The following is a 14680-nucleotide window of genomic DNA, read 5'->3' as shown; positions in this document are numbered from 1 at the left end:
GGATCTGTGATGACCCCGATGAGGTCGGGCGCATTAGGCGTTTTACGTGATTCAGTCCATGGGATGCACAAGCTTACTTCTCAACAGCAGAGCGCTTCTGGGACTTGGACTGGTAGTTCAGCGCCATCTTGGTCTCCATGCCCGTGTAAATAGCGACGCCTGTAAAGCAGAGAGCGGCTGGTGGGGCGACGGCTCAGCTGCGCGTCTCTCTGCACAGCAAGGCACGTGCAGAGGCACTACCGGGTTCTGGACAAAGCAAATCACACTTTACACTTTTCTAGGCCAGCCAGCTGTTCAGAAAAAGTCGCACAGAAAGATTCTTTAGACCAGAGACTTTTTTTCTCCTGCATACATGGAGAGCAATGTGTACTTGTTTAAAAAAAAGTTCAGGTTCTAGTAATTCGGGTTTCCCAACAGTAAGACACAAGTGCATTAGTTGTGGATCAGTTACAACATAAAAATTAGCCCAGTGGAAACGGAAGCTAACAAAGAAACAGCCATGAAAGGAACTCCCTGCAGAGCCGCAGTGAGCGGATTCTTTCACAGGCACGACTTCACGTTTGGGTCACAGACGGCAGGCTCTCAGTACGCAGGCAGCGCCCTGACATGTCCCTGTTGAGGACTGTGGTCGTGCGTGGAGACTGGTTTTCTTAGTGAGGACGATTTTCACTACCATAAATCCACAGAACCTCAAAGCACAAAGAGACACTTTCAGGGTACCTCCACGGATTTTACCTGCTTACGGGCCCTTAGCTTTAGCAGCTATTGTTAATAATTCACTAATTCAAACATTTACCGAAGATTTTCTCAGTGTTCTTTAGCGTGGCTCCTCTAAGAAGCAGGTTTTCCGATCCTAACGGCCTGCAGAGAGACGGACGATCAGAAACAGGACACTGGAGAAGCAGCTCACCGGCTCGACACCGCATTTCACGAGGAGACCATCTCAGTGTAGGTCCACCTGTATCTGGACTATGAACTCTAGCCGAGCCCCAGGAAAGGCAGGCACTCTTTCCCTGGGGACAGTAAGAACCGTCTGCTGGGAGAGTGCCACAGCCAGCTGCATCAGGGCCCCGGCCCCACTGGGCAGCCCCCGAGGCTTTGCTGCCACTCCATTAGAGACAGCGAGGGTCTCACCACCAGCAGCACCAGGGCCCCTCCCAGAAGCGCCACCCCACAGACCAGCCCGGAAACCCGCCCAGCAAGCTTCACATCTGAGGCCGGCTGCGCAGGGGATGCCAAGCGGTGCCCGCGACTCACTGAGCTGTTTCTAGCCCATCCTGGGGGAGTGTCACACACATTACCACAGTCTGGCTTTCAGAGGGCGCTGGGGGCTCAGCGAGGCACCCACAAGCACGCAGCCAGGCCCCGGGCCCTGGACGCAGCTGGCCTGCGCGTCTGCAGTGGCCCGCGTACTGCTGTGCTGGGGCAGCCGAGGAAGCTGGAAACCACTCGTGTGGAAACAAGCACTTGGGACTCAACAGTGAGTCGAGTCACCTGAACAGCCGACAAGCTCTCTGCTTTAGGGGTTCGGGGGCCAGTGCCCCGCTCTGTTGACCGAGTAATCCCGTTTTCTCATTTCCCAAGAGCGGAGGGGAGTAAGAAGCAGATTCAGACTGACTAGTTTCGCCGCATGCAACGTTCTCCTGACTTTCTTCGGAGAGTAAAGGGGTTTGGGGCAAAGGGGAAAATCTGCTGAAGTTTGCTTTCCATTCAGTCAACATTTGATCTCCTTTTACCGAGGGAGGCTGAGGACTTACTGAGCACTATAAACTTAAACGCATCCCGTGTACTCAGCCGACCTGGCTCAGGACCACATCAGGGAGAAGACGAGAAGGAGGGACTGCTCGGGGGCGCGACGGCTGGGGCACCCTGACCCCAGTGGTCTGCCCAGGGGTGTCCGTGGCCTCGGGGCATGGCCCCCAGCCGGACAGCCACGTGGGACGGGGCGCCCTGGGGCACACATGCCGTCCATTTCTGTTTCAAGCACTGTCAGCCTCTGTCAGCAAACACGACAGCTCACGTCCAAGGTGTTTATGGAAACAAACGGCCCTTTATACACTGTCTCTATGGAGTCTAAAAATAACTTACTTTTAAAAGTACTTTGCTCCTGGTTTGGACCGGAGGATGAAGAAACATCACTCAGAAAGGACCAGAACTTGGATATACAATTCATACCTGCCCACGCCACGAAGTTATAAACACCTTTAAACATCCAAATTTTAAAAGTCTGCGGACTTTAGCATAAATACTGAAAAAAGCGAAACTAGAAAAAGTATCGAAATACAGCCACAGTGATTCTCTCTCAAGAGACTCAGCCGTCAACTCTGTACAAACATCAAGTAAGGAAAGCCGGCAGTGCTGACTGCCCCAGGTTCACCGCTGCTGCCGTGCAGCCAGCTGAATCTATCCACCCTCCTTCAAATGCAAACCAACCCTCACGAGGCACAGGAATAAAGGCTGTTTCTCCTCACTAACCAGTCATTCACTCTGAGAACCACATGTATTTAAGAAAGGCCGAGGCAAGGCCTGCATAGGTTCTGGAAAGCACCTGGTAACCTGCTGATGAAGAGTGGTGATGAAAACATGCCAAGAGGGTGCCAACTGCTTCCTTAAAACAAGTAACTCCTGGAGCCTCTCAAGGAGAGAAGCCCCACAGCTACTCATCTGACCCGGTTTCCATTCTCTTTCCTACTTCCGGGCCAGCGTTTTAATACACACAGTGACACCAGAACATTGGCAATCTGGAGACGTTTGAATTGGAAGAAAAATGATCTCTGGCCAGCGGGGTTTGTGGAAAAGGAGCAACTTCAAAGGCAGTCCCCTCAGTGGAGACCCTGACACCTTGTGCGGGTGAAACGTCCCCAGGCCTGGGAAGCGGAGGCCGCAGAACCCACGCCCGGGCCGAGCGGGGTCCGAGGCCTCGGGGCTGAGTCAGCTCCCAGCCGCCAGCGGTCTGGCTGTGGACGCCCACCTGGGACCTGTGCTGGTCACGGTGCACCCCCTGCAGCAGGTTCCCCATCCCTGGTGGGCGTGAACCCGGAACGGGCCCTCGGGAGGCACATCCCTGATGTCCAGGGCAAGAAGGTGCCTGGAGACGACCGCGAGCAGATTCACGCAGCCGATCCGACGGCCTCCGAGTCAGAAGCCATTCGGCCTCATAGTCTGTTCAGCTACGGAAGCTGTTTCTAATGGGGAACCGCACCCTCCCCATCACCTGCTTGAGGAGGTGGGGATCCTGCCCTGCCCGGCTGTGATGGGGCCCTCAGCAGACTCTCGGGAGAACATTCTCCACGGTGTCGTTAGTGTGTTAACACATCCAGACGTATGCACGAGAGAAACCAGCCACGGGACAGAATCCAGACTCCAGTCGGAAAGGAGCCCCTCAAACCCCTTAAAGGACAGGGCCCAGACTCTAGTCAGAAAGGAGCCCCTCAAACCAGCCATGGGACAGAGCCCAGACTCTGGTCAGAAAGGACCCCCTCAAACCAGCCACGGGACAGAATCCAGGCTCTAGTCAGACAGGAGCCCCTCAAACCAGCCACGGGACGGAATCCAGACTCTAGTCAGACAGGAGCCCCTCAAACCAGCCACGGGACAGGGCCCAGACTCCAGTCAGAAAGGACCCCCTCAAACCAGCCACTGGACAGAATCCAGGCTCTAGTCAGAAAGGACCCCCTCAAACCAGCCACGGGACAGAGCCCAGACTCTGGTCAGAAAGGAGCCCCTCAAACCCCTTAAAGGACAGGGCCCAGACTCTGGTCAGAAAGGAGCCCCTCAAACCAGCCATGGGACGGAATCCAGACTCTAGTCAGAAAGGAGCCCCTCAAACCAGCCACAGGACGGAATCCAGACTCTAGTCAGAAAGGACCCCCTCAAACCAGCCACAGGACAGAATCCAGACTCTAGTCAGAAAGGACGCCCTCAAACCCCTTAAAGGACAGGGCCCAGACTCTGGTCAGAAAGGAGCCCCTCAAACCAGCCACAGGACGGAATCCAGACTCTAGTCAGAAAGGAGCCCCTCAAACCAGCCACAGGACAGAATCCAGGCTCTAGTCAGAAAGGACCCCCTCAAACCCCTTAAAGGACAGGGCCCAGACTCTGGTCAGACAGGAGCCCCTCAAACCCCTTAAAGGACAGGGCCCAGACTCTGGTCAGAAAGGAGCCCCTCAAACCAGCCACGGGACGGAATCCAGACTCTAGTCAGACAGGAGTCCCTCAAACCAGCCACAGGACAGAATCCAGACTCTGGTCAGAAAGGAGCCCCTCAAACCAGCCATAGGACGGAATCCAGACTCTGGTCAGAAAGGAGCCCCTCAACCAGCCACAGGACAGAATCCAGACTCTGGTCAGAAAGTGAAAGTGAAGTCACTCAGTCGTGTCCGACTCTTTGCGACCCCGTGGACTGTAGCCCACCAGGCTCCTCCATCCATGGGATTCTCCAGGCAAGAATACTGGAGTGGGGTGCCATTTCTTTCTCCAGGACCCCCTCAAACCCACTGGACAACCACCACGAACAGCTCTCATCAGGAAAAGAGCCACGTTTAACTGAACGATAGACACGAAACCCCCAAAAGCCTTCATAAGAAGCAGAGGACTCACCTCACCACAGGGTCATTCTGATCGTTGTAAACATTTATGCGGCCGACGAACCTGGGGGCGGGAGGGTCAGGTCACTGCCGTGGCGGTGGGCGGGGAACAGGACGTGAGACCCTGGCTCCTGGACCGCCCCCACCCAGTACCTCCCTCTCTAAGAAGGGCTGAGGTCCTCCCGGGAACACAAGGCTGAGGGGCTCAACCATGCTTCTTTCCCGCGCCGCTTTTACTTGCCCTAATTAGCCCACAGCTGCAATGACTTAAATGACATTCCCTAAAATCACTTCCTCAAAGCACAGAAAATTCATTTTTCTTCAACACATTTATTCCAGGAAGGCTTTTCAAGCATCGGTACAGAGAGCTACAGATTGGAAGGGGGCTAGACTTCCGCGGTGATGCACACACACTCACCCCCAACCAGCTGGACTTCCGCGGTGATGCACACACACCCCCAACCAGCCAGGAGCCAGGCCCTGGGGGCGGGGAGGCCCTGGGGGGTGGGGGCGGGGGGCCCCGGGCGGAGGCTGGCTTACTTGTAGAGGTCGGGCTGGGGCTGCTCGCACTCAATGGTTGCGTGGAGACTGTCGATGTCTTCCTCCGAATGGAACCCCTTTGTGTCCTGAACCGCATAGTGGGTCTGCAGACAGACAGAACATGGGAGTCACAGCCCAAACAAGCAACATAATCTCCCCGCGGTGGGAGCCCCGTCCTGGGCAGCCCCGGTGTTTATGCACATAAATAAGCCTGAGTACAAAGCCTTGCTACATGTGAGACAGCGTCTGCAGATGTAAAACGGTTACAAGACTGTAGGTACCACCCTGCGTGATTCCTGCATCTGAGAGGCGCCAGCAAAGTGTCCTTAGCCAATGTCCTCAACTAACCCAGTTCTCCTCCAGAAGCAGACATTTGGGTTCATCTGTCCAGACTAGAGGCCACGGCCCCAGCCCTGCCCCAGAGTCTCTGAGGCCGATGGTCTGGGTGGCGCCCGAGAACCACGCTTCTAAGCGGATCCCAGGGCTGCTGGTGCTGCTGGTCTGGGACCCCATCTTGCGAAGATGGGCCCTTAGGGCACCAGGAACGGTGGACAGGTGGGCTGGCTTGGGAGGGTGCCACCTCCTCCGCAACCCTGACGAGTTAGCTCCAGCAAGCGGGTGAGGAATCAGAATGACGGGGGCATGATCACAGCCTCCGGCTAGCGTGAGGGCCCCGGTGCGTCCTGCGCTGGGGAGCTGCTAAACTGCCCTCACGAGAGCTCTGTCCACATCTGATGGACAGGAAAGCTCCGCAGGTGAGCAGTGCAGGGCCCCTCCTCTGCTCGAGGAGACGGCTCTGGTGCCCTAAGCCCAGGAGCCCAAACACAGACGTCTGCCACGGGCCACGTGTGGACGGGCGTGGCTTCACCCTGACTGCAGTGACGCACCAGACACTCACAGCATCCGCTCCTGGGAAGGGTGGCCACGCCTGGGCAGGGACGTCCCGCTGTGGGTGGGGGTGCGGACGGCGCACCTGGGCTGGGGAGGAGCGGACACGACCCCTCAAGCCCCGGCAGCCACTAAACACCAAGCACCTCCACCCAAAACTGCTCTCTGTACAGACGACTGTGCCGCAAGGTTCCCTCCCCTGGGATTCGGGATGTAGAAAACGCGAGAGCGTGTGGAAACCCCACGGGCTTCATGTGATGAGACTGTGGTCATCCACAGGGGAGGAGCAGGGTGCCCTTCAGGGCTTGTCCCTCAGGGAAGCTCCTGTGTCCACGGGAGCCAGAGCCTCAGAAATGCTGGACCCACGGGCCAGGCTCACTTTCATAAACTCCCTGCAAGCGTCCGTGTTTTCAAAACAGTGAAAATCTTAAAATTAATAGCGATGTGCTTTTCGTTTGTGATCATTAATTAAAATTGTTCAGTACCAGCTGCCAGTACAGAACTCCACACTGAGTGTAAGAAATGAATCATAATTTCTGAAATCCTTACTAAGATACTTTAACAAAAAGATGCTCACTGAAGAAGTAGTAAGCGGGCAAAATCGAGACTCGCTTTTCATACAGTTCCAGTCTAGTGAGGTCACTGATTCTGACAGGCAAAATGAAAGCCTCCAAATTCTAACAGTTTCTTCCTAACCTCCTTAACGGGGCGCCCTGGCTAAGCAGCAGCTAAAAAGAGCACGGACTTGCTCCTGTTACCTGGAGAGGCTGAGGGTTAGGGCACTGCGGCGGGAAGAAGGAAGCGGGGATCGAGCAGACGCAAAGAGGAAACAGTCCCTGGTCTCCCGGAACGCAGAGCCTCACGCCCCGAGCAGCTTCCGGCCACAGGAGCACAGCTCCCGGGGGGAGGGGGGGGGTGTCCCTGAACACCCTGAACGCAGAGCCTCACGCCCCGTGCAGCTTCCAGCCACAGGACCACAGATCCCGGGGGAAGGAGGGGGTCCCACGGGCAGAGAGCAGGCGCGTTACTTTGTGGCTGGACTCCCCATCCAGGCTGGCGGTGGTCACGTGGCAGGTCCCGTCCGCACGGCTGCTGGACAGGAAGATCAGGTCACAGGGGAAGGTCTCGTCCTCCTTGACCAGGACAATGTCCCCGACCTGCAGAACAGACGATAGACAGCGCTGTGGACCGGGGCGGGCCCCTGGGCGGGGCTCCCACGGACGCCGCACAGCATCACCGGCAGGAAAGCGTGTGGATGACGCGGCTGAGAAGAGCCACTTCCAGGGCATGTGGCCCAAACCCAGACGAGACCAGGGAGGTCGACACACCACTGGACGATCAGACCCTGGAGGCTCAGACCCTGGAGGCTCAGACCCTGGACACTCAGACCCTGGATGCTCATGCTCAGACCCTGGAGCTCAGACCCTGGAGGCTCAGACCCTGAACGCTCATGCTCAGACCCTGGATGCTCATGCTCAGACCCTGGAAGCTCAGACCCTGGACGCTCACGCTCAGACCCTGGAGGCTCAGACCCTGGACGCTCACGCTCAGACCCTGGACGCTCAGACCCTGGACGCTCACGCTCAGACCCTGGAGGCTCAGACCCTGGACGCTCACGCTCAGACCCTGGACGCTCAGACCCTGGACGCTCACGCTCAGACCCTGGACGCTCAGACCCTGGACGCTCACGCTCAGACCCTGGAGGCTCAGACCCTGGACGCTCACGCTCAGACCCTGGAGGCTCAGACCCTGGACGCTCACGCTCAGACCCTGGAGGCTCAGACCCTGGACGCTCAGACCCTGGACACTCCACAGGGCATGCTGACAGAATGTTCTGCAACATTCTATTTTGCTAAGATATAAATATTTCGCAATATTTGAACTCCATCCAGGAGGATGAGGTGAGTGGTCAGCCCGTGGACGTGAGGCCGGGGACGTGGCCACAGTGAAGAGGACTGTGTGGTTCCAGCAGAGGACCGGCACAGACCATCGCGACAGAATGGGCTTAACGGGCTTTAGACAAAGGTACATAAGCCACTCGATGGAGGAGGGACCGCCTTCCCCACAGACAAGGCTGGAGCGCTCGGGCAGTCCTGGGCAAAAAGGACTTCCACGAGAAAGGAACACAAAATCGACAAGGAACGTAATCTAAAACTGTAAGAACTTAACAAACAAACAAACAAACAGGAGGAAGTGCTTGGCCACCAGGCCTTGGCCAAGAGCTCTTAACTCGACGCTAAAAACACCATCCACATGAGGAAAAGCCAGCGAGCTGGAGTCAGCTCTTCATCAAAATGAAGAGCTTCTGCTCATGAAACGCCCGCTCAGGTATTTCTGGCAGACGACGAGCGTCCGGAATATGTGGACTCTCAACATTCCACAGTAAAAACCCTCAGTGAACCAAGCAGGAAGTGGGCAAGGGCCACAAATCCTAAACCAGTCCATCCTAAAGGAAATCAACCCTGAATCTTCACTGGAAGGACTGATGCTGAAGCTGAAGCTCCAATACTTTGGCCACCTGACGCAAAGAGCTGACTCACTGGACAAGACCCTGCTGCTGGGGAAGACTGAGGGCAGGAGGAGACGGGGACGACAGAGGATGAGATGGCTGGAGGGCATCACCGACTCAGTGGACATGGGTTTGGGTGGACTCCGGGAGTTGGTGATGGACAGGGAGGCCCTGGCGTGCTGCAATTCATGGGGTCGCAAAGAGTCGGACACGACTGAGCGAGTGAACTGAAGTGACTGACACCCCAGAGAAAAAGAAGTTCTGGGCAGAAGGAACACCTGCTGGGATAGTGAGGGACAGGGGAGCTCGGTGCGCTGCAGCCCGCGGGACCACGGAGAGCTGGACCTGGCTGACGGGACGAACAGAGGCAACAGCCGCAGGAGACGTCTCGGGAAGAAGATGTCCTGAAGGCAGGCAGGCAGCCGTGAGCCGCTCGCCGGCCACCAGGGAGGCGCACACTTGAACCACACGGAGGTCAGGAGGCAAGAAGCAGCAACAGCGCCAAGCGCGGCTGGGGATGCTGAGACGGAGCTGGCGGGGACGGACAGGCAGGGCAGGCTCCCCGGGGCGCGGCTGGGCTGCTCCTGCTCAACTAAGAAGGGGTTTCCCATGACGACCTGCCAACTGAACTCCTGGCTTTATACCAGAGAAATGGAAACTATATTCACATAAAAAACCTCTACACAGATGCTCACAGCAGCTTTATTCATCACGGCCCCGCCCCGGTCCACCCCCACGGACTCTCCAAGGAAAGAAACGTGTCCAGATGCCCACCCTCGGTGCGCCCCAAGGGAATTCGACTGTGAGAGGAAAGCCAGCCCGGCGGGTACAGGCTATGTAACTCCATCTACGTAAAGACACGTCCTGGAGGTGGACCCACCTACCGCCCAGGTCGCTGAGACCCTAAACCTGCTCTATAGTCGATTACAGTGTTAAAAATGGACCCACAGGAGAAAGAGGTTGGAAACGGTGGTAGGAGCGTGCCCGAAGGGAGCAGCACTTGGGGAAGGGGCGGCCTGCGCCAGCGACTGAAGCGACCTCCGACAGAGGCTCTGCCACGGGGACGCCGGCTGCGGGCCGCGGGCACTCACCCGGAGCTTCCGGCTCTGCTTCCGCACCAGCCGGCCGTGCTGCACGCAGTGCACGGGGCACTGGTTCATGGCGTTGTCCGCCTTGTGGCGCAGCCAGTCCTCGTAGCCCTGCGGGGCCCAGGAGAGACGCCCGTGAGCCCTCGCCTGCTCCGGCCGGGCAGCCACGCTCGAGGCCTGCTCCGCGTCCGGGGGAGGCCGGGCGGCGGTCCCCGGGGAAGGGGCTCTCCACGTGGAGCGGGGCCAGGACGCCCAGCAGGGCTGAGGGGGACGCGGGCGGGTGGCAGGCGGCCCTGGAGCCGGGACTCAGCCCGGAGGACTGCAGGGCGACATGCAAGCGGGGGGCTGGCAGGCCGCTGAGGGCCAGGTGGTCCCGGAAGGGCCCAGCCCCGAATCCTCCACCTCCTCAAGCCCTTCGGGGCTGCCGGCCGGCTGCCGCGGGTGGAGCCAGGGCAGACCCGGGCTGCAGAGGGCAGCGCCCCCACCAGCCTGGCACCACGTCCTGGCCGAGGTGTCAGGAAGGTCTCACCCCCGGGAGCCGCAGCCACTGCCCTCTGCTGGGCACCTGCACGGCCCCCCACCCCCAGGAGCATGGCCGCAGGGCAGGACGCTCCAGGGCTCCCCCTTAGGGATGGGAACGCCTCCTGCGCTACGGTCTTTTGGCTTGATGGCACCACGCCTCAGGGCAGAGCCCGCTCAGGTCAGGACTGGGGTCTCCGGCCCCCGGCCTGGCCCTCAGGGGCTCACACAGGGTGTGTCGAGTGCACAGACCAGGCTCCACTCGTGACACGGGGCCCTGCAGGCTCGTCTCAGGCTCATCAGATCCCCCACACGGTCCCCGAGATGGCCCGACACGCCCCATCAGCGTGTGTGGACGCCTGCTCAGCCACATTCTCATTCCATCCGCTTTCAGACTTCCACATTCAAAGCCAATTTCATGGGCAACAGGTCAAATCATATCGCCGTTCAAATCTGTACGTGCCGATCACTGGCGAGTGGAAAGCAAAACCCAGATGATCCCAAGGGAAGCCTTCGATGCCGCTCCCGTTCTGGATCAAACACTGACCAGTCCAGACGCTCTCACCGTGGGGGCCGGCAGGGCACTGGCCTCACACTCACGAAGGTGGCCCTGAGACTCGGCTCTTCACGTTCTCTTGGTCGGGGAGAGTCGCTCTGCCGTGAATGCCCACCGCTCGGGGCAGCGCGTGCACCACGCCTCCTGTGACGTGCCTCCAGTGCTTATTCAGAGACTAACACAGAGAGCACGGCTTTGTCAGCAACGTGACCACCAAGAATTCAGATGCTGCCTTTCAGGAATTATTTCAGGGCAAACATCATCGTGTTCAAAAGTATGCAGGAGATACCTGCATCTAAAGGACCTGTGTCTGGAATACACAAACTGTCTCAGGGATAAGACACAATCCAGTTTAAAAATGGGCCAGTGACTTGAAGGTATTTCTCGAAAGAAAATTTGCAAAAGGCCAATAAGCTCAGGAAAAGATGCCCAGCGTCGTTATTCACGAAGGAAATGCAAAACCACAGTGGCTACCGCTTCACGTCCACTAGGATGAGCGTCCATCAGGCAGCTGGGCAACAAGCCTCAGCGGGACCGTGGAGAAGCTGCAAACTCAGGCATAGCTGGTGGGAAGGTCGAACGCCTCGGCCACTTTGGAAAATGCTTTCAACATTAGAGTAACTCTCTTCCTCTGCATGCACGCAGGGGAACAGAAAAGCTATGTCCACACAAAGCTTCCACGTGACTGCTCGGGGCAGTGTTCTCCAGAAGAGCCGAAATAGGAGCACCCAGATGTCCATCAGCGGATGCCGGATAAATGAGACGGGGCCTGTCTGCACAGCGGAGCATTGTTCATCTACGAGTGAATCGCTGACACACGTTACAAGTGGATAAACCTTGAGAACATGCTCAGTGAATAAGCCAGGCGCAAAAGGCCACCAAGGTAAGATTCTGTTAGTACAGAACGCCCAGGGTAGGCCGAGAGTGGACTGGCAGTTGCCAGGAGCCAGGGCTGGAGGACGGGGCTGGACAGTGAGGCTCGCGGCTTTCTTCCAAATGGTGGGAACCAAACAGCGCTGATGGTTAAGCACTAACCACCAGTGAACAGATCACGGGAATAGCAGGCAAACTGCTCTCCCATCAGTCACTGGCTCATCAGTCAGGGCTGCAGAGGATGGCAGGCTCCACACTGAGGAGTCACGCGGCTGAGCGATATGTGGGGCCATGTTCAGACCCTCTGCAGGAGCGACTCCTCGGGGTCCGGGCAGCGGGGGACGCAGCGGGCAGGCAACTCAGGGGCCACCTGCACGCGGTTCAACGTGATAACGACAGGTTCCTCCTCGAACTCTCAGGGCAGCAAATGAGCACTGAATTATACAACCTGCCTTGTTTTAACTCAAGAATCCATCTAAACCAGTTACAAACGTGAACTTTCAGAGGTGAGCCGAGCGCTGCTTTGGATGACACGCAGCCCCGGTAGCAGAGCCTCTGTGGGACCCTCCTCCTCTCCATCCACTTGCGTCTGCAAAGCTCACCTGCTTGATGGCCGTGACCATGATGACGAAGAACAGCGGGAGACCGCTCGTCACCGGACTCGTGGGCGTGTCGATAATCAGCTGCGGGGAACAGAGGGTGGGTGAGTCGGCTTCGGGAACCCTTCTGAGGGGCTTTAGATGGACTGCTTGGCCCTGGACACCTCCCAGCATCCACTCTGACTGATGCTAACTCACTTGGGTGTCACCCCATTCTGTCCCACCACTGGAGATAAACGATACGAGGTGAACCGCCCTACTTTACTAGGAAACCGAGGGAGGCTCTCCTTGTTGCGCGGAATGTCAGCAGCAGCAGAGACACTGCCTAAGGCCAGCGCACGCGCCACTCCAATCACCCCTGCTTCTGGGGCCACACTAACTGCACTATTCACAGACTACTGTGGGGGAAACTCCCACTGTATTTTGTCTCGCTGAGACAAGTCAGGCTGCTGACCTGAAAGCACACCGGCCCGTGTCCTCATCCACATCTCCCTGAGGTTTCCACTTTCCTTCTTTTAACTCACTTCCTTTCCATGTTTTTTTTTTTAGGAGCATCCACGTGGTTCAGGGAGATAGTGAAGGACAGGGAAGCCTCAGGTGCTACAGTTTTCGGGGTCGCAAAGAGTCGGATACGACCTGGTGACTGAACAACAAGGTCGTGATGTGGGGAGTGGCTAAGTGGGATAACGCGGAGCTTAGCGAGTACGTCCCCATAAAGGTTAGGAAGCTCCTGGCCTCCCCCCAGGACTGGAGGATGAGGGCAGAAGGCAGCCGGACCGGCTCACACACACAGGGCTCACACCCAAGTTCTAGTGAACAGGTCTCTCTGAACCAACACGCTTGCTCTTGAAGAAAGAAGGTGACGGGTCTGTAGATAAAGGGGCACCAAGCCCATGCTCCTCTTTATCAGCAAACCAGTCAACCATCCAAGAATAAATGTCACTTATTTATCTTTACATTTGGGGCAACAGGAAGAGGTGGCCAGCCTTACCTGTACCAGAAATATGATAAGAAAATAAAAGTTGGCTATTCTTCTGAATTGTTCAAATAAGTTCTTGGGTATGAAGTTCCAGAACGTGTACTGCAGAAAAGAAAACCAGAACGGGGTCATTCGGGTCACACTTTACTCTGCACGGTACTATTCGGCCCTGCCGGGAGCCAGTGTGAGGAAGCCCGCCCGTGACAAGGTCATGAGGAAGGAAGCTGACATACGCAAGGCGTGCTCAGACTTCAGGGACCCCTCTGGAAATTCCTAAGCATGTACCCCAACAAAAATCTGCCGGCTTTTGTGCTCTGCTTTTCCACTCTTCTGACATTTTCTGGAAAAAGTCAATTCAGGGCTTTAGTCTTCTGCATTTGAAAGAGTGTTTCAATCCAAAAACCCCTCTGATGGCTTTCTAGCCTGCCTGCACACAGCTGCGCGTGTGATTGTTTGAGGCCTCCTGACCACAGGAGGCACAGAAAGCTTAAAACATCCTAGGAATGTAGGGGCTTCCGAGGAGTCAAAATCTTTAGAATAGGACTGATTAAAAGTTTCATTTTTTGGGTCAATGCTTGCTGCCAAATTTTCATATCCTTTATTTTTAGATATAGTTGGTATATAGAAATGCAAGTAGTAGACCTGGTATTAGCAACATTAGATCTTTGAGTTAAGTACCTTCTTTGTTATATCCCACTGCACCTTTGTTCTATAGAGATGTAACTTTAATGCTTGAAGGAGATGCAAATTAAAGAAAAACACTTCAGGGGAAACAAAATTAACATTCATTAAGGAAGAGAGCCAAAAAGTGTTAACAAGCCTCTTGGCCAGAAGATAATGTAAATCACCTGAGACCTTTTGTATACAAAATGATGTATAGAAAGAGTCTGGGCTGCGAACGCTACATAATTTTGTGTTATCCATTGATCTCCATGTTTTATCAAAAGTATAAAAGGCCTTCTGAACAATAAAGGATGGGGCCAGGGGCAGGGGGCCAGCTTCTCGGACCAGTTTCTCGGACCAGCTTCTCGAACTAGTCTCTCGGCCTGGTTTCTTGGGACTCTGGCTCCCCCCGTGTCTTTCTCTCTCTCTTCTCTCCCTTTCCCTCTCCCTGCTCTTTACTTTAACTTCAGGCTGAATCTCCACCTGGGGCGCGGAGACTCGCCAGGTCTACTTACTTGCCCTGGCTGTTAAGACCCGCACGAAAGGGAGCTTAAGGCGAGGCACCCTTAGTTATTCAAGCGGGCGCCGGTGGCCCAACGTAGATGGTGCAAATTCCTTGTCTGGAATTTTATTGGTCTTCCACGTAAACCAAGCTATTCAGCCCTCTTCTTCCACTTAATCTTCTTACTACACTATAGTTTCTTAATCTAATCTTACATTAATAAATAAACAAGTCTTTCCACGCCAACACCGTCCACCCTTCGAATTCCCTGGATCCACCGGGGCTGGACCCCGGCATGGCCCCATGACAGGCCGCCCTGGATTTAAAGGGAAGGATGACTAGTTTTTGATACAAAACAAAGCTGAGAGTGTTTGTAGA

At 56.1% G+C, this 14680-nt stretch overlaps 1 protein-coding gene across 5 annotated transcripts in view; it reads right to left on the bottom strand.

Moving 5' to 3' along the window:
* ATP11A (ATPase phospholipid transporting 11A) overlaps positions 1-14680 on the bottom strand; it is a 99250-nt gene that overhangs the window by 37568 nt on the left and 47002 nt on the right. For all 5 annotated transcript variants that reach the window (XM_018044752.1, XM_018044753.1, XM_018044749.1 and 2 more), the window contains 8 exons: positions 13150-13239; positions 12162-12242; positions 9615-9722; positions 7043-7171; positions 5127-5230; positions 4600-4650; positions 797-861; positions 78-159 (listed from right to left, as the gene is read on the bottom strand). In XM_018044752.1, coding sequence (XP_017900241.1) covers positions 78-159; positions 797-861; positions 4600-4650; positions 5127-5230; positions 7043-7171; positions 9615-9722; positions 12162-12242; positions 13150-13239 — 710 coding nt within the window. The remainder of the gene's footprint in view (positions 1-77; positions 160-796; positions 862-4599; positions 4651-5126; positions 5231-7042; positions 7172-9614; positions 9723-12161; positions 12243-13149; positions 13240-14680) is intronic.

This window comes from Capra hircus, unplaced genomic scaffold (genome assembly GCF_001704415.2).
Source record: "Capra hircus breed San Clemente unplaced genomic scaffold, ASM170441v1, whole genome shotgun sequence".
Classification (NCBI taxonomy): Eukaryota; Metazoa; Chordata; class Mammalia; order Artiodactyla; family Bovidae; genus Capra; species Capra hircus.
This window is presented reverse-complemented; position numbering and strand designations above follow the sequence as displayed.